The sequence below is a fragment of the Anoplopoma fimbria genome, chromosome 24 (genome assembly GCF_027596085.1).
Source record: "Anoplopoma fimbria isolate UVic2021 breed Golden Eagle Sablefish chromosome 24, Afim_UVic_2022, whole genome shotgun sequence".
Taxonomy (NCBI): domain Eukaryota; kingdom Metazoa; phylum Chordata; class Actinopteri; order Perciformes; family Anoplopomatidae; genus Anoplopoma; species Anoplopoma fimbria.
This window is the reverse complement of record NC_072472.1, coordinates 20,228,285-20,255,100: the sequence shown is the minus strand read 5'-3', so window position 1 is coordinate 20,255,100 and position 26,816 is coordinate 20,228,285. Positions and strand designations below refer to the sequence as shown.

At 40.1% G+C, this 26,816-nt stretch overlaps 2 protein-coding genes across 2 annotated transcripts in view; one reads left to right on the top strand and one right to left on the bottom strand.

The window, feature by feature from the left end:
* The first annotated feature begins 5,015 nt into the window (after nucleotides 1-5,015).
* Nucleotides 5,016-13,148, top strand: si:ch73-261i21.5 (zona pellucida-like domain-containing protein 1). Its single transcript, XM_054626434.1, has 9 exons — nucleotides 5,016-5,109; nucleotides 7,140-7,366; nucleotides 7,444-7,628; nucleotides 8,992-9,064; nucleotides 9,790-9,887; nucleotides 10,184-10,264; nucleotides 10,718-10,889; nucleotides 12,350-12,482; nucleotides 12,991-13,148. Exons 1-9 carry the CDS (start codon nucleotides 5,016-5,018, stop codon nucleotides 13,146-13,148), a joined length of 1,221 nt encoding a protein of 406 aa, XP_054482409.1.
* A 3,322-nt stretch (nucleotides 13,149-16,470) lies between these two features.
* Nucleotides 16,471-26,816, bottom strand: part of hyou1 (hypoxia up-regulated 1) — a 15,136-nt gene continuing 4,790 nt past the window's right edge. Inside the window, exons 9-24 of the mRNA XM_054625723.1 lie at nucleotides 25,134-25,320; nucleotides 24,773-24,907; nucleotides 23,823-23,905; nucleotides 22,833-22,965; nucleotides 22,481-22,665; nucleotides 22,185-22,323; nucleotides 21,950-22,007; nucleotides 21,678-21,754; nucleotides 21,304-21,492; nucleotides 20,975-21,138; nucleotides 20,799-20,886; nucleotides 20,300-20,556; nucleotides 20,129-20,213; nucleotides 19,166-19,427; nucleotides 18,978-19,079; nucleotides 16,471-17,916 (exon numbers count right to left, since the gene is read on the bottom strand). Coding sequence (XP_054481698.1) covers nucleotides 17,867-17,916; nucleotides 18,978-19,079; nucleotides 19,166-19,427; nucleotides 20,129-20,213; nucleotides 20,300-20,556; nucleotides 20,799-20,886; nucleotides 20,975-21,138; nucleotides 21,304-21,492; nucleotides 21,678-21,754; nucleotides 21,950-22,007; nucleotides 22,185-22,323; nucleotides 22,481-22,665; nucleotides 22,833-22,965; nucleotides 23,823-23,905; nucleotides 24,773-24,907; nucleotides 25,134-25,320 — 2,194 coding nt within the window. The 3' untranslated portion in view covers nucleotides 16,471-17,866. The remainder of the gene's footprint in view (nucleotides 17,917-18,977; nucleotides 19,080-19,165; nucleotides 19,428-20,128; nucleotides 20,214-20,299; nucleotides 20,557-20,798; nucleotides 20,887-20,974; nucleotides 21,139-21,303; nucleotides 21,493-21,677; nucleotides 21,755-21,949; nucleotides 22,008-22,184; nucleotides 22,324-22,480; nucleotides 22,666-22,832; nucleotides 22,966-23,822; nucleotides 23,906-24,772; nucleotides 24,908-25,133; nucleotides 25,321-26,816) is intronic.

The following is a 26,816-nucleotide window of genomic DNA, read 5'->3' as shown; positions in this document are numbered from 1 at the left end:
TTGGTGCCAGTGAGTAGTTTAGTTTCTACTTGTATTCTGGTGAAATGATTGATGGCCCTCAAACTATTGATGTGTCCTTTGATTTTTCTCCATAGGTTAATACTGATTAGTACAAATGCACCTTAGAATAAACATACCTCATTATAGGTAATGGCAGTCACAACAGACATGGTTTCAAAGCTGTGACTTGGTGCCAGTGAGTAGTTTAGTTTCTACTTGTATTCTGGTGAAATGATTGATGGCCCTCAAACTATTGATGTGTCCTTTGATTTTTCTCCATAGGTTAATACTGATTAGTACAAATGCACCTTAGAATAAACATACCTCATTATAGGTAATGGCAGTCACAACAGACATGGTTTCAAAGCTGTGACTTGGTGCCAGTGAGTAGTTTAGTTTCTACTTGTATTCTGGTGAAATGATTGATGGCCCTCAAACTATTGATGTGTCCTTTGATTTTCTCCATAGGTTAATACTGATTAGTACAAATGCACCTTAGAATAAACATACCTCATTATAGGTAATGGCAGTCACAACAGACATGGTTTCAAAGCTGTGACTTGGTGCCAGTGAGTAGTTTAGTTTCTACTTGTATTCTGGTGGAATGATTGATGGCAGACAAACAGTTTACAGTAATGAGGGGAGAGGATGCAGGTGGTGCAGGAACCCTCAGCAGGGTTATTATGGGGACACTTGTCATGATTGGACCATTGGAATGAAATGCTTTGGTTTGAGTATATTTAACAGTGTGGTTAAACAAAAGGCTTCTGTTTAGCTCAAGGTTGTGTTTTTAAATATCCTTCAAATCATTGGTGAAATTAAATGTCTTCCAGTTACTCATTCATACTCACCTTGTACTAAGTTGGACATTCAAATCTAAGAAAATTTAGCAATTCAAAACCATTTATTCAAAATCTTAAAAACAAAGACAATTATCAGTTGATGTACCTAATGATACCAAAGAGAGTACTCGGTATACTGCATGATGTCCAGTGTTAAATTGTATCAGAATATTTTTAGGCTATGATCTATGTGAACAGCATTTGTAATTGAGCTGTTTAAGGAGAGGCTAATATGAACTCTGCTGTATACGTTTAGTAATTTAAAGCGTGTCATATTTTATAAATTTATATGATTTTTTTTTTGATGATGTAGAATCTGAAAAGGTAACTTGCTTCCAGACAATGTTTCCCTATAAAGTGGTGGAAAGATCTTCAAGTAAAGCTCAGTTCCTTCTGATTGTGTTTACATACTTGGTGAACACCATTTAGTTCCACCAACAAACAGCAGATATGGTGTTTTGGCAGGGCAGGAAAAGCCCAGGTTGGTGTAAGTAATAGCTGTAACGATGGTCTGTTTGGGTGTAATGAAGTACAGGGACTACACCGTTAAGATTCAGTTATGGATGACACAATACCAAGGTGCAAGAAGGTCAAGACATGAAGCATGAACAAGTTCAGCAGGTCCAGATCAATATTAAATGACAGAGCCTAGCGTTTGGACAGCAGACCTTCAGAGGGGACTTTTTGCACAGTTCAGAAATCAATGCTGAAGCTACCACCAAAGTAACACTGCTGTGTCCAACAACACTGAGCTCATCTTCTCAGTAGTTAGTTTTTTGTAGGATTATTGGGCTCTTTAACACTACTTATAGGCCACCACAAACACACTAAACAGATTCAGTATTCCTCCTCCAAAATGTATTTGTTGTGTGGACAGGGCTAAATGACAAAGCATTCTCTTAAGGGTCCATCATTTCAATCAAAGTTCAAAGTTATTGTATTTAAATTTGAAGGTGTGTTGAGTTTATAACCTGCTAATTTCCAGATTAAATTGGCAGAAAATACAATTGAACAGCTAATTGAATAAACAACAAAAAAGGGGTCTACTTTATCAATACACTGTGATGACATGTTGTGTCCTTGTTGTCCTTTCTTGGCCATTAAAGAGTCACAATGTGATTTAATATCAACCACTTAACAGATCTAAGGACGGAGCATTAATTGATACTAACATTTAACAAAAGCAGGACAGGATCTTTGCGATATCACGCAGATCTTGATACCTTCATGTACGACTTCAATCATGACTGGATATTTAGGCCCTCAGGTTGTGGAAAGAGACACCAAAGAGACATGATAATGGACAGAGAGTATAACCGTCATTTATTCCATGAATACACAAACTGAGGCAAGTTCAAAGTCTTGGTCAGAGAAGTTATAGGCCAGATACTTTTAAAAGTGAAATCCCACATGGGTGTTTCAATAAGTGGGCATTCAAAGTAAAACAATATATATTGAGAGAACTGTTTTAAATCTGAATTAGCCAAATATGATTCATGAGAGAGGAATTTCACATGAAATGCAAACAAACGTATGCTGTGTTTGTGCAAATATGATGTCCCCCTCAATTTAAGCTCTGAGTGTTAAGAAAAAGTCACAGTTACCGGCGTCCAACGACCCACTCACAAACACTTGGCTGCTGAATGAGAAAAAAGGACGACAGGACACCTACCTAATGCTAAACTCTGTGTAAGCTCATCTCCACTCCATTGTTCCCGTGAGGTCTCTGGGTTCCTGGAGGGGATCTGGGGGTGATTCCAGGTTCAGGTGACAATTGTAGGTTTTGTTTGGCAGGGTGTGTCTGAGATGATGTGAAGGAGACCTCATTTCTTAACAAAGAGTGGTTGCCGCCGGCAGAAGTGGGGGGATGTGACAAAGAAAGTGCACTTTAGTGGAGCAGAATTCATATCATGGCCTTTTTTAAGTGCCCCTGCATTAATATGGCTGAGAAAATTCAGCAGGTATTAATGCTTTGGTTATGTAACTTCTTCAGCAGAGGTTGCCTTAGGTTCTTGAAGATATTTAAGTTTTTTTTAAGTTTCCTGTGGGTTATGTTCTGTGTATTCCTGTAGTGTTTCAAGATCTTTTTTTTGACCAACTAAGTAAGAATAAACTACGAAAAAACATGTTTTCTCGTCAATATAAAGTAGTTATCAGCCCAAAAGCAGAAATAGCCACTATGCTCTTGTCTAAACCTGTCAAGTAATTGTTTTCCTTAAAGTTATATTATAATTGAATCCATCCACACATTATGTCACTTACCTTACAAAATGATGGCAGTTGGGGGTCATTGCTGAATTGCATGTTACATTTACAAGGATTGACATAATGTTCCACCAGGCCAAAGACACTCCATTTGGGTCCCCCTATTGTTCATGTCTGTCAGATGATCCACGCAGCTTGTGTTGCTCTCCTACCTCTCCCTATCCTCTCACTGGGCTTCCTGTGGACTCCTTTGGGCTGGAAATGAGGCCAGTATAAAAGGCTGAAAGTCATAATGTAAGAGCAGACAGCAGGAGGACTCACTGAGGGAAAGAGGTGGGACAACACTCTGTGGTCATCCACACAAGGTAAGAAATAAGTCGTCGAAGCTCCTGGCTCAAGGAGAAATCTCACAGCATGCGTTATTGTTTTCTTTACAGGATATGTGGATGGTATTCATGTGGCTTTCAGGTCTATCTTTAATTGGACTTATATATCCCAGAGCTATTCCACAAAGGTCTGTACTGCTGCCTGTTATTCATACTAAACTCTCACATAATGTGTCAGAGCAATGAAAGTCTTAGGCCACGTTTACAGTGGATTCTCCACCCAATGATGTTACAAACAGATTCCTGAAAACTCATCAAAACTCTCCACCATAAGCATGTGTCCTCATTGTAAATCACCTGTTAGACTCATTTAAATATACCTTCATCTGCGACTGATTGACATTGTATATATTTCATCATCAAAATTCATAAGAAAGTGTTCACACTTTGTATTTACAAGGTGTTTACATTGGTCTGGCATTATTCATACCTGTAATGTGTTTTTCACATGTCTGCAGTTCTATAAGGTAGATTCACTCAAGTACTTTAAGTACAATTTTAGGTACTTTATAGCTTTTATTTCCACTTCATACTACTCCACCACATTTTAAAGGAAATATTGCACTTTTTCTCCAACTGTGATGAAAACAAACCCACATATGACAAAGTTATAAAAGACAGGACAGCACATTGATAAAAAATTAAAAGTAGGCCCAACTTTATCGGCTGGTGAAAAAAAGACATCTATGAGTTAATAATAATAATAATAATAATCAATCCTTTATTAGTCCCACAATGGGGAAATTATTTCTCTGCATTTAACCCATCCCAGAGGAGCAGCGGGCTGCAATGAAGCGCCCGGGGAGCAACTTGGGGTTAGGTGTCTTGCTCAAGGACACCTCGGCATGTTGCCGGTAGAGGGGTTTGAACCACCAACCTTGTGGTTACGGGACAAGCGCTCTACCTCATGTGCCACAGCCACCCACAGCCGAGTTGCTAGCAGTTCCACCAAAGAAGTCCAAACTTCTCACGATTTTTATTTAAAAAACGGATCAAGGCCTGAGGAGATAGATCGGTGTCCAATACTTCACAGAAATGAAGAAAAAAAAGCAATATTCAAAGCTCAGAGGAAAGTCCAAAGCAGAATCCCTCATGAATCATCTTACAGCCCCTCAGATTTATCTGCTGACCCTTTGGAGGGGCCGACCCATATGTTGGGAACCCCTGGACTAAATAGAGTAATTAAAACTAGCTTTTACTCAAGCAGCTACATCAGTAAAATGCGGCTCTAACCTTGATGCATCAGTATTAACACTTTAACAATGTCTTATATAAAAATACATCAGTCACGGAAGACATGTCCCTTTTTCGATGCAATATCAGTATAAATACATCTTGATAATACTGTTTTACTCTCTGGTTTTGAATGCAGGACCTTTACTTGGAGTAGTTTGTTGTATTGGTACTTTTACTTAGTAAAGGTTTTGAGTACTTCTTCCTCCACTGCACATCTGGGATGATCAGTAAAGGAGTTGGTCTGTTTTTTTTCATAGCCTTTTCAAGCTCTCTACCATGATCCAGTGGAGAGGAGAAAGTTAACTTTTGATTTCTGTCATCTGATTTTTCCAGCAGTTTGAGGACAATGTGGCTGGCACTTCTTACGTATCAACTTGCCACACTTCTTCTCGCCCAAGCTCAAAATGCCTGCATTGGACACTCCACATTCAGAAGTCCAGGTCAGTGAAACTAGCCCTGCTCACTCTTTCGTCCTCCTGCTACTCATCTGAGAAATGGGTCTTTATCTCTGAAATTAGGTTTGTTACATCTTTGGGGAGTTTGAAGCTGCTGGCGTTATGTATCACTTCTCAAAAGAATGTCAAAGAATATGAACGATTCAGATTGATTCTTTGGGGAAAAAAATGAATTAATATTCTCAACTGCATGTAACTTAGGCAGGCTGTTTGAAACGATAATGTATGACTGTAATTAGATGAGGCAACCTTAAAAAATGTATTTGAGAAGTTTGATCTCATGCCACATATAGCTGAAAATATATAAAACCAGACATATAATATGTAAAGCACTTTCAAAACAGATGAAAAACAGTACCATGTCATTAAAGAATACAGTGTAGTTTACAGGAAGTATTTCATGTGTAACCCTATGTTCAAAATGGAAACACCGAAACATATGTACTGTATGCTTAAGCGGTACCACGTCTTTCTTAGAGTTGCAAAGTTTTCTTTAAACGATTTCCTGAATGTTGCTTTACAAAGAAACAAGACTGTCCTGGATGATGTAACAACCCTTTTGGTTTTAGATCAGTTAAAATGATTTTGTTTCTGAGAATTAGAGTTTTGTCATTTTTGCAAATGGGCCTTATACCCATGAAACTCGGCAACGGTTTCTATGGAGATAAAGTTTGTCTGAAGCAAATTCAATATGCTATGTTTTTGATTTTGTGAACAAAACATGCCTCCATCCAAAAATGAACTCAGAATTCAAAGTTTAGTTGATTTTAGCTGCAGTTCTTTAATAATGTAATTAGTTCTAACTCACCCGGGCTCCACCCTTTACTGGACTCTATGGGTAGCACTCTCCTCCAATCACGAGCATGCATTCCCCCACTGAACATTTGCATAAACGAGCCCGCCCATCAGGACATGGCTACCTGAATACGGGCAGCAGGTCATCATGCGCCTCATCACCAGCACAGCCCTTTCCATGTTTGTCCCTCATGGGCAGCCTTCCATTCATGGAGGGTCTGGCGGTGGAGATTGGCGAAACAGGATATATCAGCTTTTTAGCTGCTGCACTACAGCTGGTTGCTTGTCTTCCAACACAGTTTTATGGCGAGCGGCAACACAACTGTGCATTAACAGAATGCATGGATGGATATTCTCTCCAGTTCTGCAGTGTCCTCCTTCGTTCATGTGGACAGGGAAGTGAATCTATCCTCCCAGTACATTACCTCACAGCAGAGATCCAGGCCTCCATTACAGAAACAAGCTTTGTCTCCTACTGCATTAGGAACTGCCATAGGTGCAAGTGTTATTTGGGCGAATGCCTCCTTATGATTGGAGGAGACTATTACCCATAGAGTCAAGTAGAGCGCTCTGCCTCTGACATTGTTATGCCTTTGACTATGAAAAACCTGACACAAACCTTTTCTACTGATGATTCAACCACGAGAGTCCATCCACATGTTCCAACAGTCACATACCAATGTCTAGGTTAACATACACAATATATTCTTTATTGCCCTTATGTCAAACAGTTAGGTCTGTTTGTTTTTCCGAATAGAAATTTAGTCTTTTCTTTTGCATCTCTTCCCCAGCCTTGTGAACTACAAGCTTGTTGCTTTGTTTACAACGCACAGAGCTGACTGTTAACATGCTAGAGGCTGTGTGTTGCAAACTGCGGTAAAATCTCCAATTTAGACACATATCCAAACTGCACTGTATACATGCCATTTGAAACGTCAAAGCAGGGTATACACTGGTGTAAATGATCTAATCAAGTATGGTCCTGTTCTATTTATTGTGTTCATTCCAGTGAGCCAGCATGGACAATTGGCCCTGACCCAACTTAATTTAACAGTGCCATTATTATTGTTGTTAATTACACCTCTGTTTACCTTGCATGATATGTGAAAATGGCTTATGCTCTTTAAACCAGAATAAAATCAGCATATCCCACATGTCACAAAATGCTACATTCAGAATAAAGCCTAATTCTGATTCTGGTTCTTACTTGCTCTGTTCAGCTAACTCAGACTTGGAGGTCCTTTGTGGCTCTCAGACAGTGGACTTGCAGGTCCTGCTGTGTCCCATCTATTTCAATGGATACAACGAGTCACTGCTGGCCCTTAACTCAGAGCACTCCAAACACCAGTGTACAGGGACTCCTGACTGGACGGCGGACCCGCCTGTTGTCAAATTCAACTTCTCTATCACAGAGGACGGGATCGCTTCCTGCTCCAGCAAGCTGACGGTAGGTTATATAACAAAAACACCCAGCAGATGCCTCTCACACAACAGATTCTTAAACTAACCTCTTTTTCCTCAAAGGTCACTGAGGAGGCCGGAACAGGACTGTTTTCAGATTTCTCCAACGTACAGTACATCACCATCTCAGGCATGATCTGCTCTGAGGACCCCATCACAGCAGCCATCACCTATCACCAAGAGGTGATGTACCAGTTCTCCTGCCGCTACCCACTGCAGTACCTGGTCAACAACACTCAGATGAGCGTGTAAGTGGCATTTTAAAAGGGCACACAGGAGTAAATGCCACATTTAAAATGCTGTTGTTAGCAAATGCAAGGAATCATATTTCAAAGTATGGATCTCTGCTGTAGCTTTGTTACTCAGAGAGGAATTTCTATTGTCATTTGGGTTGGCACTCTGTCAGTACTTAACATGGCCAGTAAGGTTGTAGGCATTCTGTAAGATCTGTTTCACGTTTCCCTTAGCAGAATATTTTTTTTATAATTATAAAGTTGATGGATGACCATCATAATGTGGGAAGGCTGGGTTGGATGGGTTAAAATAGTTTAAATGTTATGCTATGTGAGCTTGAATGGTCGGTTTTAGAATATGTTTTATTGATTTATATAATGTGGAAAGTTCAGTAGTGATGTTAATTCATATTAATGAGTTAATGGTGAGTTATCTTTAGACAGCTCATTATTTACATGTTCATATTCTTCAATCAATGACTTTAAAAACAGTAACAATAATCTGCTGAATCTACCTATGGATTGTTTCTCATTTTACCTCAGTCTTAGTCCTCCTAGCTTCTGTGGTTTATTCAGTCACATGTGTGTTAAGATAAAGGAAGTATTGTTGTTAAGCTGAAGAACTTGGGGCTTTCTTATTTCACGGTTTTGTGACACCTCGATTTCTCGCTCCTCCAGCTTGTGACACGGATATTGATGTCAGTGCTCCACCTTGAAGGACATTCCAATTTCTAAAATGCATCTCGAGGAGCGTGGATCGAGGACGCACAAATAAAATGGGAAATGAGAAAGACCCATTGTGTTCAAGTTAATTCTGTATTTAACTTATCTGCAAGATGAATGACCTCTTTGGGATAATGACGTTAAAGTAGATTAGTGCTAACTCAAACTTAATCAACAGGACATTATTTTTAAAATAACATTGATACAGTGGACAATGTATTTGCAAATCGCTGTTAACAGGTTGAATATGAAATTGCTCAATTGCATACTATGGGAACTATAATGAATATAACTAATTACAGTCACAAATGAAGCGTGGAATGAAAACAAAAGCTTAGAGGGGAAAGTATCCATCTCTGGATGGTTAGCGTGAAGTCATTTTTTCTGATTTCTTATATTAAAACATATTGGTTTGAAGACAAGTTGACAGTAGATGGATGAAGCTCAGCTCGACTATCTGAGAAAGTGTCAGGTTACCATGTGTGTTATGCATCATGAAGCAGTCAGTGTCTTCAGAGGTGTGTAACTCTTGTGTCTCGTTTCAGAAGGGCTGCATGTCCTTCATGTATCAGATGAAAGATACCCTAGTTATTGATGATTTGCGTTTTTCCCGTAACGATTTCCAGCAGCTGACGGAACCTATTTTGTCCAACAGGTCCGGAGTCAACCTGGCAGTCAAAGACAATAATGGAAGTTTCATCAGCACACTGAGCATGCGACTCTACTCGGTAAGAGAGTGGTGACAACGGCAGGCTGCTTTATGTGACAATATATTTAGTTAAAGGAAACCATTTAGAAGAAATACTTTACTGATGCTCCAATAACTCAGAAGACTATGGAACTGTGCTTAGTTTTTTTGACATTACAAGAATTTTGATTTATCTATTTATTTAATTTAAATGTCAAGGATGACTACTAGATGTATTTCCATTTTCATCCATGATGTAGGCTACAGATACGTATAATAAAATACAATTTGAATGTGATTAATAACATCTGGCTCTGTCCGGTCAAGTCAAACGCAAATTAATTTGTAATCCTCTACCAAATGCTAATTTTATGTCAAAATGGCATCTTCAGTGGGGTTAGTCAAGAATATATTTTGCAGTATGAAGAAGTCAGCAATGACTTGGAAAGGAATAGTTAATCATTTTGGGAAATAGGTTAAATTGCTTTCTTGCAAGGAGTAAGATGAAAAGCTTGATACTTCTCCGATGTCTTCACGCTGAATATGAAGCAGGAGCCAGGTGAGAGTTAGTTTGCTAATATTCTGTCTCTGCCTCATGTAGTCCAGACAAAAAAATTAGCAGCAGGACCCCTCCTATGGCCCTTCCCTGGTGTGGGGGGATGAGCATATTTTAACTGATTCTGGAACTCGAAGCACTCTGTTAAAATGACCAGCCCATATCAATCCAAACAACAGCATTCCTTCTCTTCTGTTATTGGTCCAAAGGACAATGGCTACTCCTCCACGCTGCAGATCCCTCCAGGAGGCCTGGAGCTAAAGACCAGGATCTTTGTAGAAGTGAAGGCATCCAACCTCACTAACAGGTCCTTCATACAAGTCTTCAAAACTTATATATTGATTGTATATTGTTTTTGCCAAAACATTTTAATCCTAAATATCTGACAAAAAACGTGTGCTCTGTTCTGTGTGCATGTTAACCCAGGGATACACAGGCTTACCTAATAAAAATCTTGATAAGTGCTTTCTCCAAATCTCTACCTGAGCCAACATCCACAGCAAATACTATTCTATCTCAATAAAATCTCAACTAGAAAATGGGAATCTCAACTAGAAAATGGGAAATATCACATACATCTGTATTGATATGTGCTCCTTGCAGATTCAATGTGCTCCTAGACCGATGCTACGCCACAACCTCACTTCACCCCATCAACACCACATTTTACGATCTCTTTGTTGGGTAAGTTAACAGTTTACAGAGATAAAAAAGTTAAACAACCGACTCCGGTTTGGTGGAAAATACAAGTTTTTTGAAACAGAGATAATTTTAAGAGGTAACTAGCTTTTATGATCATGAGCCACATCTCATGGTCTTGAGTTGAATTTTTTCATCCAAAGGAATTATAATGTCACAATTTACAAAATGCAATATAATAGGTGAACTATATAGCTTCTAAAGCTTATATAGCAGGTGAAAGCTCCATCCAGAACATTTCAGGTCCTGTTCTTTGTGTTCTCATTATAAACGTACATGCCAACATGAAGATTCCCTATGTGAAATATATAATGCATGTAAAACCTGAAAAAAAAGCAGAAGTGTTATGTTATTGATCTGTTTTAGCCTATACTAAACAAAAGGTTATCTGAAAACTCTGGAGAACAGGACACAAAACCACCATCTGTCCTCTTCTAGGTGTAACCGGGATGGCCAGACAGTCCTGGGAGTCAATGGAGCGCAGCAGAAAGCCCAATTCTCCTTTGAGGCTTTCCGCTTTGTCCAAAGCACAGATGAAAGGCTCTCCACCTACTATGTACATTGTGCCACCAGGCTCTGTGTGAACTCCTTCTGCCCCAACCTAATCCAGGTCAGATTATGCCTTCAGGTGTAAAGTCACACATCACAAATGCAAACATTCCACAGAACTTTAATATTAGACAATTCTTCAAAATCCTGCTTCACGTGCAATGATTTTTTTTTTTTTTATCTCTGCTCTCTATACATAGCGACTACATTACTGTTAAGGTTAGGGAAAGGTTGTGGTTATGGTTTTGACAAGATACAAACTCCTTACCTTGCACTGCAGCTGCATTCTCGCAATGTCACACAAAAAGAAAATCCATCTTCTCAGGCTTTAAGTAATGCATTTGTGTTCAGTAAGCCAGAGCATGGACCACAGGCAGCTAGGGGCGTGGCTTAGGTGTATGTGAGATGACATGGAGGGGCAACTGTTTGTTCTAAACAACAATGGCAGCTCCCAAAGAAGATAGCTTAGATGCTGCAATAGCATCAGTTCTATCAGAACTGGAGAATATTGAAAGAACAGCAAAGAACAGCACTTAATGTTTTATCTCGTCTCCCATCTCATATCCTCAAGAGTTATGTGATTAACAAATGGTTCATTAAATCACCTGTTAAGTCGTTTTTGAAAGTGCATGCCTTTTCCAAAAAGTTTCCAATGACGGCTTCTCAAATGGTTCTGTGTAACAAACCATGTGGCGGGTCAGGTAAACAAACTCCAGGTCTGCATGAAATCAACATGCTTACACACCCCAACCATCATAGCCTAGTTTGTGCCTGAACCGTAGACTGTATAAAATGGGATTTAGTCTCCGTGATGTCACCCATAGGTTTCTGAAGAGCTGTGAACCTCAGAATGGATGGCTCCAGCGTTTGCCCTCATGGCGATGACTACACGGCTTAATTTCTAATACAAAAATGGGCAAAGTGTTGGATCGTCGGTGGAGAAGAGGTGTCCCGTCCTCTAGTAGCTAGAGACTAGCGACCTCTTATGGCACCCACCTATCACTCAAATCCTTAATTATGCATAACCTAAAGCCTTAATATAATTTAAACGGCTGAGTTGTATAAAAATGTACCCTGTAGAAACCAAAACTGTTTTCTGTACCAGTTTGTAGAGCTGTTTTTTTCTGCTGTAAAGTTGGGCATTTTAACGTGAAGGTCTATGGGGATTGACTCACTTTTGGAGCTAGCTTCAAGTGACCTTTTAAAGAAACTACCATTTTTGGCTTGGCCTGCACACATCTTTCTTCCATCCATTAGCACTGAATGTTTGCATCAGACATTAATCAGAGGTGCAGATTTGTTTAATATGCACATAATTGCTCGGGATACTGGGCTGCACAATTGATCATGCAATGGATCTAAATATAGTTTTAATGTACAGTACTGTAGTTTTATGGAAAGATGTCATAATAATTGTTCTTTATTTTTACTGCTAAATCCAAATTACTCAGTGTAGTGTACTTAATCTATAATTTCGGCTTGGAAACTGTCTGAATCAAAATAACAATGATTCACCTGCAGAACTGCACCACCGGAACCAACTCCAGGAGGAGTCGCAGCGCCAACGACAACCAGGGCACCACAGTGAGTGACATGGCTACCGTCAGTTCAGGCCCCATCAGTACCCGCTCAGATAACGGTGAGAACATGAACGGTCTTTATAGGTTTGAGCCTCAAGGAACAATTATATGTTTGCTGAATCACAATCTGGAGGTATGCATACACTGCCAACATGAATTCATTTTCTGCAGTCCTGTATTTTTTTCACACAAAACAGATGACATTGGACAACAGTGCCATTTGGTTTCTTTGATCATATAGGTATATAAAGGTATTAATGCTCCCAGGGAATAATAGGTGTAGTAATATATTATTGTATAATATAATATAATTATATATAATATATAATATAATATATATAATATATATATAATAGTAAAAATTATATCTGTCTCTCTCTGCCAACAAAACCTGGATAAACTGCCAAATTAAACTGGTAGAAGGATCTCTAATTGTCGTCACCTTGCCTTTCTACATGTATGCATGATCAGGGAAATCAATTAACTTGAAAGATGGATACATAATGTTAAATCATAGGCATCAGTATAGAAATTGAACATAGCTCTATTTGATCTAATTGTTGGAGTCTCTTTCCTCCTCAGGTGTTCAGCCGACTGATTCGAACAGTACTGTGCTGGCTGTTTCAGTGGTTGCAGGCATTGTGGGAACCATCTGCCTTACTCTGGTGGCTTTCTTAGTTTACCAGAAGAACATCTCCAATATCAATTCCATCAAGAGGATTCTGTACCCACAGAAGTGACAGAGGGTCAAGACGGCTTGGAAAGGATTGTCCTGTTTCATTCACTCATACAGTATGGGTTACAATACTATGAAGGCAACTTGATGAGTGAGAACAAAAGTCCCTGACTTGTTTTAATAATTGTTAGTTTTATCAAACATACATTTTATTTCCTTGAAATAAGGGACTTGTACTTCTATAGCCCCTTTCTAGTCTTCCGACCACTCAAAGCGCTTTACAGTAGATGTCATATAAGCATTCACATATTCACATTACACTGATGTAATCACCAATGTCACCTGTCCATCACCAATTACCTTTGGGGTTAAGTGTCTGTCCAAGGACACATTGACATGGACTGTAGGAGCAGGGGATTGAACCGCCGTTCTTCCGATTAGAAGACGAACTGCTCTGACCCACAGCTGCTTTCATTTAGCCTGAAAGAAGATCACAAGTACACATGTAAAAAGAGTCTCATATTTACCTCAGTGATAAGGAATTATTCCTCTCATGCCAAATCAGACAGAAAAAACGCACTGTACATGCTCTCATAACTATATATTATAGCCTCACACACTGCTTCAGGCTTTTGTATTCATATTATACTATAATATGGGCAATGGAATTGAGGGCAATGATTATGTTATTTTAACGCTGAGTGTTAGGTACTGTAGTTCACATTCAGGGTTTTTTTAATACTTTTATATCTATTAAAGGTTCAGAAGTATTTTGTTCTTTTTCTAGTAATAGTTGCTACGATATATATATATATATATATATATATATATATATATATTATATTATATATAGTTATTTATGGTGAATTTATATGGTTTTTCATACAATCTTTTCAGAAGATGTAAAAAAAAATGTGTGTAAAAGCTACAATACTGTACCTTTATACTGGTATTTTGAAAAAAACATGTTATTTTGTCTCTATGTTTTCCAGTTCTTGAAGCTGTATTTCACATAACAATCATTTAAGAAAGAGTTTATTTATTTCCTCCTGAGTTTGGGTTCTCTGTAAAGCCTGAGAAACACATGAAGTCCTTATCTGGAAGTGGAATCCATGATACACAGGTGGTGTGCTTCCTTCCAACTGCTGCTTGGTAGTTGCAAAGTGACCTCACTGTACCAGGGGTGCAAACTCATCAGGGATGAAAAAGGTGACAAGGATCCGAACCCCTAGGGGGTCCGGGGCATGCTCCCGGGGAATATATATTTTTAAATATATATATATATATATATATTCATATGCTTCAATGTTATTCCAGTAAAACACAAATAAGCTGCGGCTATTCAGCTTGGATGGTTTTCAACTTTCACAACCCCTTTAACTTGTCTTTGGTCCTTTTCCGAACAAATTCAGATTCAGAGGGAATAAGAAGCAGCTGGATGGTTACTATGGATATATGAGACCAAAGGATGACCATCACCACGGTCTTTACCATTAATGATGCAATCATCTACATATCCTCAGGACAAAATATGATCCAAAAAAGCATCAGGTGAACATGCGTCTTTCTCTTGTCTGGAACGCCTTAGACCGTTCAGAGCGCAAAGAGATGTTGATCGTTCACTCTCATAGATCCATAGTTAAAGTCATAATTTACAAATACATTTTGATTTCAATCAGACTATCACCATGGACTTCACTTTGGATGAGAAGTACAATCCATGTCATGAGCAACATAGGACTCCACTCAAAGTAGCTGAGAGCATAACGTTGGGAATTCAACGGTGCAGGGGATGCCACATTGACTCTGAAAAATCTGGAATATGTAGTTCAACCAGTTGAAAAGAGCTGATCTCAATCACTGAGGGATTAAAATTAGGATTTTGGCCAGAGAGCACAAAAAGGATTTCCCATGATGGGGCTCTGAGAGCCCTGCCTGGGCGCAGACGGCCCAGAGTGACTGAAGAGAGCTGAGGAACTGCTCGATGGCACAAGTGGCTGGATCTTACTGCCTATTGTGACAACAGGCGGAGCAAACCCTCCGCTTCTGGTCATAGTTAGCATGGATGCCGAGAGAGTAGAATGTCTGGAATATCTGACCCTCTGCCTGTCTGTTGTCACATGTAATCACTGAAGGTAAAGGTTCCTCAGTGAACACAGAAGTCACCGCTGAAGGATTAAAGGCCTGAAAAGATGAATTGTCATACTCAACCAAAAAAAAAAATAAGAAAGGAAAGTCATAAACAACAGATTACATAATGTTTTTCTTCTTCTCTTTCCCATGAATAACCTCAGATTTATCTGCTGCAACAGTAAAATGCTAAAATTCTAAAATTGACATATGATAAACGGATTTGCAGTTATATAGCGTCTTTCAAGTTCCACTACATGTCAACATTCACCCAAAGTGCCAACTGTCCATGGTTCTACACACAGATGCCACCATCTATATTGCCCAAGAACAATTAGACAAGATGACGAGATAATACTTATGTGCTTTAATTTAGTTGAATTTTAATGCAGGTAACTCATAATGGCGTATTTTTACAGTGCAATAATTTACTTAAGGAAGGGATCTAAGTTGCATATGTCCACATTGACTATTTCAACTATGTTTTAAAAGTATTAAAACCTTGAAATGTTACTTGTCGTATCTTCAACCTTCCATAGAGTGAAGTCATGTTGCTTCCTATATTTTCCTAACAGGGACTTTTGGTCATAAACATAAGTGGAGAAAAATTATGTAACCAACTAAAGCAGAGTAAAATGCCATATCTCTTCATATAAAGTTTTAATAACATGATCAGATTTATGCAGCCTTTGTGACAATGATCTGTATTGATTCCTGGTCATACCTCTAAGCGACCTCAATGTGCATCACATGCCGTCATCAGTGGCTTATTCTCACATAGAGCTGTGTGACACATGACATCCTGTTGGGTTCATGGAGAAAGCCTGGAGAGTAAAAGGTGGCATACAAAACAGATTCCTACATAATATTAATGTCCTGACAGGAAGAATAAAATCTATAACTTGGCTTCATCAACGATAATTTTGTGTTTGTCTTTACGTTAAGGTATGAAAAATACATTGATTTTAAAAAATAAAAATTATTTCAGGAAAAAAACCACACATTACAAGCAATGAATATAAAGCTGACTGTTGACCCTGTTGAAAGCATGTCAGCTACATCTAGAGAACAGCAGCACCTTAGGCAGGAACAGTGTCTGCTCAAGGACAATTTGACAGAGTGAGTGAGAGTGTGTGTGTGTGTGTGTGTGAGTGTGTGTGTGTGTGTGTGTAAGGTTTACCACAGTTTGTCTGCTTCAATGTACCAACTCAAAAGAAAATGATCACGTCAATACGTAGACAAAGTGACAATAAAACTAAAAACCAAAAAGTTTTTTTATTAACAATTTTGAAACACAACATTGTTTGCGTCTCCCATTCCTGACTTTTTGTTTTGCTGCAAACACAGAAGCACACAGCAGCCCCAAAGTCCTGATCCAAGTCCCCCAACCCGCTTTAACGGAAAAAATGGAGCCAACATCTGAGCAAGAATCTGCACCGCAGGGCATGTTGAGGTAAAGAACAGTGAGGACACTAACACACCACCTCTTCTACAACGTTTAGCAGCTCATGAGGCTTTGAAAACATGGAGTTTGACCACCGTCATTGAAACATTAGAAAACCTAATTCAGTCATTTTAGTATATCCAGCTGGATGATGGGGGAAAAACAGAAAAATGATGGGTGGCAGATATGTGGAGACACGGTTTAAATTTGAGATCATCCTCATCTTGCAGATCAGTTTTAGAACTATTTCAGTGTGCCCATACAGGAGCTGCTGAGAGGTCAATCACTAACACTGACTGCTACTTGATGGACAGGCTGCTTTTTTTGCAATGTTAGGAGGTTATTATGATTCAGGCAATAATTAGAAAATCAAACTGTAAATTAACTACAGGGGGTGTGTAATGTTGGACGTTCAACAGTAAAGAAGTTCCACCCAAGTACACCAGCTGTTGTTGTTAAGTAGACAGAGTTGTCCTTAATTCTACGATTAAAGATGGCCATTCAAATTAACTCTATGTAAATTACTTGCCTTTCCTTTTTGTCATGGTTTACAAATATAACTACAAATGATGTGGCCAAATCATTTCTGGATCGGATTCTATTGAGAATCCTCTGACCCCCCCCACCTTCACCCTCAGCTGTGATGAGGACCCTTTAGTGGTGCACTTACCGGTACTCAGCAGCCATGAGGAGTGTGTACAGGTGCAGGTGTTAGGACGAATACTTACCTAACAACAACAGAGCATGGTTGATTAAAATAGTGCAGAGGATAAAGTTCATGTTCATGAATGACAAACCAGATCATAACAGAACTCAGCCTGGTCAAGTGTTCATATAGTTAGAATATGGCCGAGTGCTGCTCACACTTCCCATCTCCATCAGCATGGATGTGATCTTCTGTTAGACGTGAGAAAGTTTTTGGTCTGGACCTGAATCTGTGGTCTTAGGCTATTTTTTGTCGTTGAACTGCTTGTTCATGGTTTTTAGGTGTCCACTGCTTATAGAATCCATAAAAGACAAAAGAGGAGGGGGGGGGGGGGGGTCTGTGGTCTCCAATCCTTATCTAATCAACTTCCAGCAGATCAATAAACAAGGACATGAAAATGAAATTAAAGAAAAAATAAACTGAAGAAAACTGAGTGAGGAGGAACTCAAATATTTATACACTGTCAATAAATATAGTGATCATTTTTTCCCAGTTCCAGCTGTTATAATTCATCGTCTATGTGGTTGTCGGGTTGGGCCTTCTCCGTTGGTCCTGGAAATGAGGACAGAGAAGGAAATGAATACTGTGTGTATGTATGTGGGATAACAACTCACTTCATTAGTGCAGAAGAGCATAAGTTCAGTAGAGAATATGTCTCCAGTTCATGCGACCACACCCGAGGAACCCGAGCCCATGTCTACCGATCTACTGAGGCACACATAAAGCTGTTGCTATGGTGAAGACTGGTTTTCAAGTAGAGGCTTGTCATCTCAGCAGCTTTGCTGATGTTAAAATACTCACATCAGATTATGACTCTGAGGCATTAGAATCAATATCGAACCATTAGACATCAAATTATTCAGACGTTCTTTTGCATAGCCGGTCTGGGCATTTACATTTCCCATTGGAAAGTGAGAGAAGGATGAACTTTAGCTTTGTGTACATCGCTTTGAGCACCAACAAAGCAACAGAGGGCTACTTTGGGTTTTAATAGATTGTAATAAGTCATATAGTTTATTTACTCCAACGGAAACACAATCTATCCTTTCATGTGATGTTTTTTTTTTTTATATAACGGTTTATTGTTCAGAAGGGATTGAATGTCACTGTACGTTGTTGAAGTACTTGAATTTTATCATATTTTTTTTAAATGAATCAACTTTTTTTCAATTGAAGTACAGATCAACTTATTTACAAATAAAATGAATCAATTAACAAAGTCGATTGTGCCTCCCCCAGGTTTATGGAAAGATGAGTAACAGGTGTAAAGCTTTTAAAGCTGGCTCTACAGATCATGTTAGAAAAGAACCACATGTTGTCAGAGTTGGCCCCCTGGAGGATAAATGAGCTCATAGCTGAACTCATACCTCACCTCGACTTAACATTGTTACTGCATAAAGTAACAGAATGATTGACAAGATAATGGAATACGTTACAATAGTCCAGCAGTAATCTAATGTTCCATTTGTGTCTGCGAGGAGCTCATTCTGTTCAGAGGAGATTTCTGAGCCTGCAGTTTAATATGGTATTGGACCACATTGAATGTGTTTCAGTTATTTTGTCCACCCACTAAAGTTCTCCGGCATCACCAGCAACAGGTATGGCAGACCGACCTGTAGTTGTTGTTTCTTCTGTGGGCTCTGATTGGCTGTCTGTGTGTGCAGTGCTCTCTTCAGTGGGCGGGGCTTCGCCCTGCTGCACCTCCTCTGGGTTTTCTATATTTGAATGAAATTATTTTACTTATTACAGCTCATACATTGAAAAAAGATCATCCAGATGTTAGTTTTGCTGTTGGACCAACCTGTCTTGGTGTCGGCGCTCTCCTCTGTGGGGGGGATGACTTTCTCCTCGGCCGTGTTGTTGGCCTTGCTGCTGTTATCGGAGCTGGTGCTGTTCTTGGCTTTGGCTTTAGCTTTGGGCTTCGCAAACTTGGCCTTGTTGAGCAAGTAGTTCACCTCTCGATCCAGCAGAGACAGCTTGGACGCGATGTCTTTGGACAGCAGGATGGGCCGCTCCACTGGAGAGCGTTTCTCCTGCTCTGCTACTGTCTCGTTCTTCCACGTCTGGAGCAGACAGAGGCAATATGACACCTGAAGGTCAGTTTACTCGACACTAAGACAACTACTTTGGCTGTTAAAACAGTTCTAAATGTATTCTGTAGCACAGGAAGGACCTTCTTAAAGCTGGGGTTGGTGATGTTGAGAAACCAGTAAGAGAACACAAGATTAAAAAAGTATCCCACCTTAAAATCCAGCCCAGTGCGGCCAACTCTTTCCTTTGAAAGTAGCCAGCAGATATTAGCTAAAGTCACTAAATCTAGCGAGAAAGACGCAGAATGAAGGATTGGTCAGGTGTATTACAGTCCTTTGAGTCGGAGGATTTTTTTCTTTTTTTGTCTTGGCAATTGATTCATTGATTGCGGTCTTGATGTGAAAAGGATTTAAACAAATATGAAATTAAAATGTTTTGTCTTTAGGACAATAAATCTATAACACTATGATCTGGGGTCATGGAGTTTAAGATATGTGGGCATTTACCAGGCAAAGAGGACCTAAAAGTCACTATTGAGATGCATTATGGGAAATGTAGCATTTGAAACTAAAAGGTCAATGTTTTCTCGGCTGCTTCCACTTTTACCCATTTCCCCCCCCCCAACTTTATTGAAAAGCGGTACTTAAGTCGACAGAGTTGCCCTTTAAGGAAACTGAATCATCCTCAGTAGAGTGAATGACAGCATGCCAACATTAACACATTCACCACCTACCGTTGTTTCGTTGATCATTCTTTCTAAAGTGTTCAGCTCAACTTCAGTAAAGATTTGGTCATCCTCTGGGATCAGTTTGGCACTCCTTTAACATAAAAAGAAAAAGGGTCAACACCAAGAACTGAGCCACCACAGGATGCTCACATCCCCCACCTTCCTTTCTACTCTCACCTCAAGAAGAAGCTGGAGGTGTTGAGCATGCTGTCCAGGGCGACCAGGTGGTCCGGCCACTTGCGTCGCTCCTCCACCCTGAAAAACATGTCCTTGCACAGGCTCTTCAGCTGAGACAGCTTCTCTCTCAGCTGCTTGGTGGTGGCCACGTAGCCCTCCACATCCATCCACTCCGACGCCTCGCTCAGCTTGGAGGAGATCTGCTCTTTGTCCTCGTCCGACACCACCAGCTGGTAATCGTCCTGGTACAGCTTGTCCTGGAGGAAGAACCAAAGTATTGTGTGCTTTTGTGATGTTGTGCCATTTAATGGTAATATTATATATGTATACTATATATGTATAGACTACTTTCTGATTACATTGGTGGATCTCTACATTAAAAGAATTTAACATCTCAGATTAATGTTGGTTAAGCTGTACTGGAAACTCAAATTGCTTTAAAACAAAAGACAAACAAGAAAGATAAAGCTGAAAAATTTCAAAAGCTTCTGTTGCTCACCTGTGTCTCAAAGATAAATGCTTCCAGACTGTTTAGTGACTTTTCCCTTTCCTGCTTGGCCAGGTCTCTGTCTGTCAAATCCTGCAGCCTGAAAAGAAACAAAGACTTGTTTTAGCCAATAAAAGTGAGAACCAAAAAAACACAAGAGCTGAAAGAACTACAAATGGCTGCTTTACCTTTTCTTAGAGGAAGTGACATCATCTGCCGTGGGGTCGAGGATGTCGTTGACGATGAGTTCCACTGTGACGTCTTCAGCGATCTTGCTCTTTTTTTGAGGTTTTGGCTTCCTCTCTACATCTTTCTCTGCTTCTGCGTTCCCAGATTTATCTCCATCCTCCTCCTTTACCAGCAGAAATATAGTTACTTTCAATACCAAGTTGGTCATTCTGTTTGAATTTTGATTTTTACCAAGTGCTATGCAAAATTTAGACGCACCCCACAGACAGTCTAATGTTGAATTCACATCAGAGTCATTCTCAGAGAGAGTACATGAAACAGATCTTACCTTGGCATCAGTCTTGCTTCCTGCCTCCTCCGTCTTCTCCTGACTTTTCTCTTCACCGGGACTTTTCTCTGAATCGTCCTGCTTCTCTTTGACAGCCTCATCCTTCTGGGCCTTCTCCTCACTGTCATCGTCCTTACTGTCCTGGTCCTTGCTGTCCTTTTCAGACTCTGGAGGCACTTCCTCCTCATCCTGGACACAAGAAATCAATCATGGAAAGGAAACAATTTAAGATACAATCTCAGGCCAGGCATTTCTGAGAATCATCAATGTGTTGTGAAACTGTTCACCTTGGTACAGCAGCATCAAATCTGTATTTGCTTAATAAACATACCCCTGACTAAGTGATTGGACATTGTGCCATGATCTGTAAGTACCTGGGCAGGTTCAGTTACATTTGAGGCGGGTTCTGACGATCCACCTCCAAACAAGGTGGAAATGGTGTTACCCAGTTCTGAAAGAGAGCAAAGTGCAGGCTCAGTTAGTCAGTAATAATGAGTCCTTTACACTACACAGGCTATCACCTTACATGTTAAGCACTCCACACTTTCAAAGCATTACTGAATACTGCTCAAAAGCTGATACAAAGCCACAATCTAACACTGATTATAGATTTTGGATGTTACAGATCTATATTTGCAAAACCTACTAGTTAATGTTGATTCCTCTTCTTTCTCCTCCACAACGGTTTCAAACACGGACTCCACCTGGGGATGACAACAGTAACATATTACAATCTTCTTCGAAACACAGGAACTGTTTTGATTCTGTGATTATTCTAGTACATTAATAAAACAAAAAAAATAGTAGATTTGACATGTGTCCCTCCTTTATATCTGAGCTACAGCCAGTTGCTTCTGTTACACCCTGTATGTGTGACTGACCCGATCCAGCAGCAGCACCCCACTTTCATCCATGTTGAAATGGGCTTTGATTCCTTTTGACTCTGCGTCTGTGTGCTTCTGGAAGCTTTCGCCAACTCCAGACAGTTTGACTGTGGTCAGGTTCAGAGAGCCAAACACACTGTGAAACACAGGCAAAAATATGAGCAGGGATACATTCACATAGGACCATCAAAGTCAATTCAAAAGCCATAAAGAAAAGTTTTCTGTACACTGGTTCTTCTCGTTGGCTTTTTATTACTATCTGTCCAGGGACTTCATTGACACAGCAAACCAACCTGAGGTCGTCCTGACTGAGGAAGCTGAGGTCGCCATAGTTGATGTAGAAAGCAAAGTCAGCGTTGTAGCGGTTGAATGTGATGACCTTGCGCTGGGGGTAAGGCGCCATCCTTTGGAAGAGGATACGCTTGTTGTGTTTAAGGCTTTTGATCCCCTCTTCCTCCGTCTCCCGGGTGAACTCCACCTGATGGAGTTAAGTAACGTGTTGTGTAAACACAGCTTGTATTCAGGATTTATTTTTACATCTACATAATATATCAGCAAAGCCATTAGGAAACTCCAACAATGACCTTCAAAAGGGATGTGTTTTTAGACTCCAGCAGCACAAAGCAGTGAAGGACCTGCACTTACCTGGATGGGGAAGACCGCTGCATCTCGCACCAGAAAAGGTTTGACCTTAAAGGCCTTGCTGAGGGCAGCGGCTTGGTAGACGGCGCCCATGGCTGCTGCCTCGTCTGCGTTGATGTTCTTCCCCAGCTCCTCTCTGCACAGACAAATACACTATTACATCTGCTGCTCCTCTCACTAATACACTATTACATCTGCTGCTCCTCTCACCATTACATCTGCTGCTGCTCCTCTCACTAATACATCTGCTGCTCCTCTCACTAATACCATTACATCTGCTGCTCCTCTCACTAATACACTATTACATCTGCTGCTCCTCTCACCATTACATCTGCTGCTCCTCTCACTAATACACTATTACAGCTGCTGCTCCTCTCACCATTACATCTGCTGCTCCTCTCACTAATACATCTGCTGCTCCTCTCACTAATACACTATTACAGCTGCTGCTCCTCTCACCATTACATCTGCTGCTCCTCTCACTAATACATCTGCTGCTCCTCTCACTAATACACTATTACAGCTGCTGCTCCTCTCACTAATACATCTGCTGCTCCTCTCACTAATACACTATTACAGCTGCTGCTCCTCTCACCATTACATCTGCTGCTCCTCTCACTAATACATCTGCTGCTCCTCTCACTAATACACTATTACAGCTGCTGCTCCTCTCTGCACAAACAAATCCACTATGTCAGCTGCAGCTCATCTCAATCCAACCAAACCTGCTGAGGTAAAACTCAGCTTTCTCTAATTTGTCACAATCCTGTTTATTGCAAAGTAGGTTTTCACATAACAGGAATCTGCTTTGGTGTATTGGTGCATAACAACATTATAAGATAAAATAAGATTAGAAGTCAAGAAACATAAATATAGTATAAAAAAAGTACGATATAAATATGCAAAAAAATACTTTAAAAATATGTGAAATATATCTGAAATGAAAGATGCTGAAAAGGAAAGTTATTCAGAGTCTCAGTAGCCGACACTTACTTCCCCACAGCTTGGAGCAGCACTTCCTGAACTTTTGGGACACGGGTAGAGCCTCCGACTAAAATCACCTGCTCAATTTCATCCTGTTGGCAGAAATACGAACTCAGATTCACAGCAGTGATGCAAACAGCCATCTATTCATACTTACTGCTCATTATTTTGAAAATAATTCACATTTCATCTGTCCACACAGCTTATGATGCAAATGACCTTAACTTGTTATTATCAACATTTGTTTTGCTTTAGTGCCACTTATCACTTTGTTTCCTAATCAATTATTCCATATTTATCATTTTGTTATATTCTAATATAGTCAATATATATTTGGGGATTATTTTAAATAAAGCAAAGGGAAACAAACAAACAAATCGACATTAAGATAAAATAAGAATACATGTAAGCGTACTTGAAGAATACATGTAAGCGTACTTGAAGAAAAAAAGATAAATAATACATTAAGGACAATACAAAGGAAGTGCAGCATATTACATCACCTACACTCCAGGTAGGCCTATTATCTGGCATTCAAGCATATTACAGCCAGTGCAAAAGAAAAAAATAAGGTAGACAGAAGGACAAGTTGGCAAAATAAATTCCCTACCCAAATGTGTTCCCAGAGGTTTTATAACCTCTCAACTAGCTTGGCAGCGAATCCGGGTCCAGTATCAGTGTAATGGGAAATCATAATACTTCCAGTGCACATACACTTTTCAAATGGCAAAGACATATTGCGTCTAGCAGTTTAATTTATTTTAAAAAGTGTTGGGCTGCAGGAAAAAATATATATCGTATGCACACAAGAGTACAGGATATACACGTCTTGTCCTATTCTTATTCTATCAAGCTACCTTCAGCTACAGGGATCCCCAAAGTTTCATCTCACCCTGTCCTGTGGGACAACCAAGCTGCACTGGATGAGACGTGTAGAGGCATGTACTGAGAATACTGACCAGCTTCATTTCTGCAGTGGCGAGAGCATCCTGCACCGGACCCGGCACTCTTTCAAAGAGATCAGCACACAGCTCTTCAAACTCAGTCCGGGTGACCTTAGCTTTGAAGTCTATGTCGTCCATCAGTCCTTCCACCTGAAAAAGAACATGTTTTCTTTCACTGCAGTGGTGATGCATCCAAATGTTAGGAGTCTCTATCACTGTTCTGACTTATCACAGAGATATCAAGAGACAGCAACATTTCTAACACCTTAAAAAGAATACAAAATAAAAGATCTATCTTAAATTTTGGAGAACTTGGTTTTTGAAGCACAACGAGCAAGCTGGTCTCAGTGTTGCAGATTCACATCCCTGGACTCACCTGGGCCATAAAGTCCAAGTTTGCACTTAGTACTGTCTTGAGCCTCTGAGCCTCTTTGAGGAGCTTGGCCATGGCCCGGTGGTTCTCCCTCACATCCTTCTTGCTCTTCTTCTGCTCATTGAACAGTCTGGCTAGATGGTCCCGGAGACGAAGGTCCATCTCAAAGCCCCCCAGCCCACGGTCAAACCTACAGCCACAACAAGAGACGCACAACTTAGACTAAGGACATGTGGTTCCAAAAGCATTTACTATCTTTTTGATTCAAAGACACAGACGGTCCTTATCTGTGGATAGTAAAGAGCTTTAATGGCTCAGGTAGGATCAGCCATCAAAACTCCCAACTATCAAGACAAATAAAGAAAAAAATGTCACCACAAAACCCAGGTTCTTTCTTAATACCTGATAATTATTCCTTTACACTCTCTCTCTCTTTATTCATCTATGTGAGTGGGTGCTGAGGGGATTTTATCACCACACCAGCTCCTGGTCCAAGTTGAGTGTTCTCAAGAATAAAGTAAAAAAAAAATAAAAAAAAATCAGTTTTCAGATACAGGTTTTACCTGAGCAAGTAGTACTTAACGTTTCCTGAGAAATACAGTGGGTACTGTTCCGAAGCCACTCCTTTGTTATTTTAGCTGTGTGCTTCGGGTCATTGTCTTGTTGGAAGGTGAACCTTCGGCCCAGTCTGAGGTCCTGAGCACTCTGGAGGAGGTTTTCTTCCAGGATATCTCTGTACTTGGCCGCATTCATCTTTCCTTCAATTGCAACCAGTCGTCCTGTCCCTGCAGCTGAAAAACACCCCCATAGCATGATGCTGCCACCACCATGTTTCACTGTTGGGATTGTATTGGGCAGGTGATGAGCAGTGCCTGGTTTTCTCCACACATACCGCTTAGAATTAACGCCAAAAGTTCAATCTTGGTCTCATCAGACCAGAGAATCTTATTTCTCATAGTTTGGGAGTCCTCCATGTGTTTTTTGGCAAACTCTATGCGGGCTTTCATATGTCTTGCACTGAGGAGAGGCTTCCGTCGGGCCACTCTGCCATAAAGCCCCGACTGGTGGAGGGCTGCAGTGATAGTTGACTTTGTGGAACTTTCTCCCATCTCCCTACTGCATCTCTGGAGCTCAGCCACAGTGATCTTTGGGTTCTTCTTTACCTCTCTCACCAAGGCTCTTCTCCCACGATTGCTCAGTTTGGCTGGACGGCCAGGTCTAGGAAGAGTTCTGGTCATCCCATACTTCTTCCATTTAAGGATTATGGAGGCCACTGTGCTCTTAGGAACCTTGAGTGCTGCAGAAATTCTTTTGTAACCTTGGCCAGATCTGTGCCTTGCCACAATTCTGTCTCTGAGCTCCTTGGGCAGTTCCTTCGACCTCATGATTCTCATTTGTTCTGACATGCACTGTGAGCTGTAAGGTCTTATATAGACAGGTGTGTGCCTTTCCTAATCAAGTCCAATCAGTTTAATTAAACACAGCTGGACTCCAATGAAGGAGTAGAACCATCTCAAGGAGGATCAGAAGAAATGGACAGCATGTGAGTTAAATATGAGTGTCACAGCAAAGGGTCTGAATACTTATGACCATGTGATATTTCAGTTTTTCTTTTTTAATAAATTTGCAAAAATTTCTACATTTCTGTTTTTTTCTGTCAAGATGGGTTGCTGAGTGTACATTAAT

What these genes read in the sequence shown, in the direction of transcription:
- si:ch73-261i21.5 (XM_054626434.1), top strand. Translation starts at nt 5,016, where the DNA reads ATGTGGCTGGCACTTCTTACGTATCAACTTGCCACACTTCTTCTCGCC. An exon ending in TGAGCATGCGACTCTACTCG is followed by an intron (nt 9,065 to 9,789) that starts GTAAGAGAGTGG and finishes ATTGGTCCAAAG; the next exon opens with GACAATGGCTACTCCTCCAC. An exon ending in GCATCCAACCTCACTAACAG is followed by an intron (nt 9,888 to 10,183) that starts GTCCTTCATACA and finishes TGCTCCTTGCAG; the next exon opens with ATTCAATGTGCTCCTAGACC.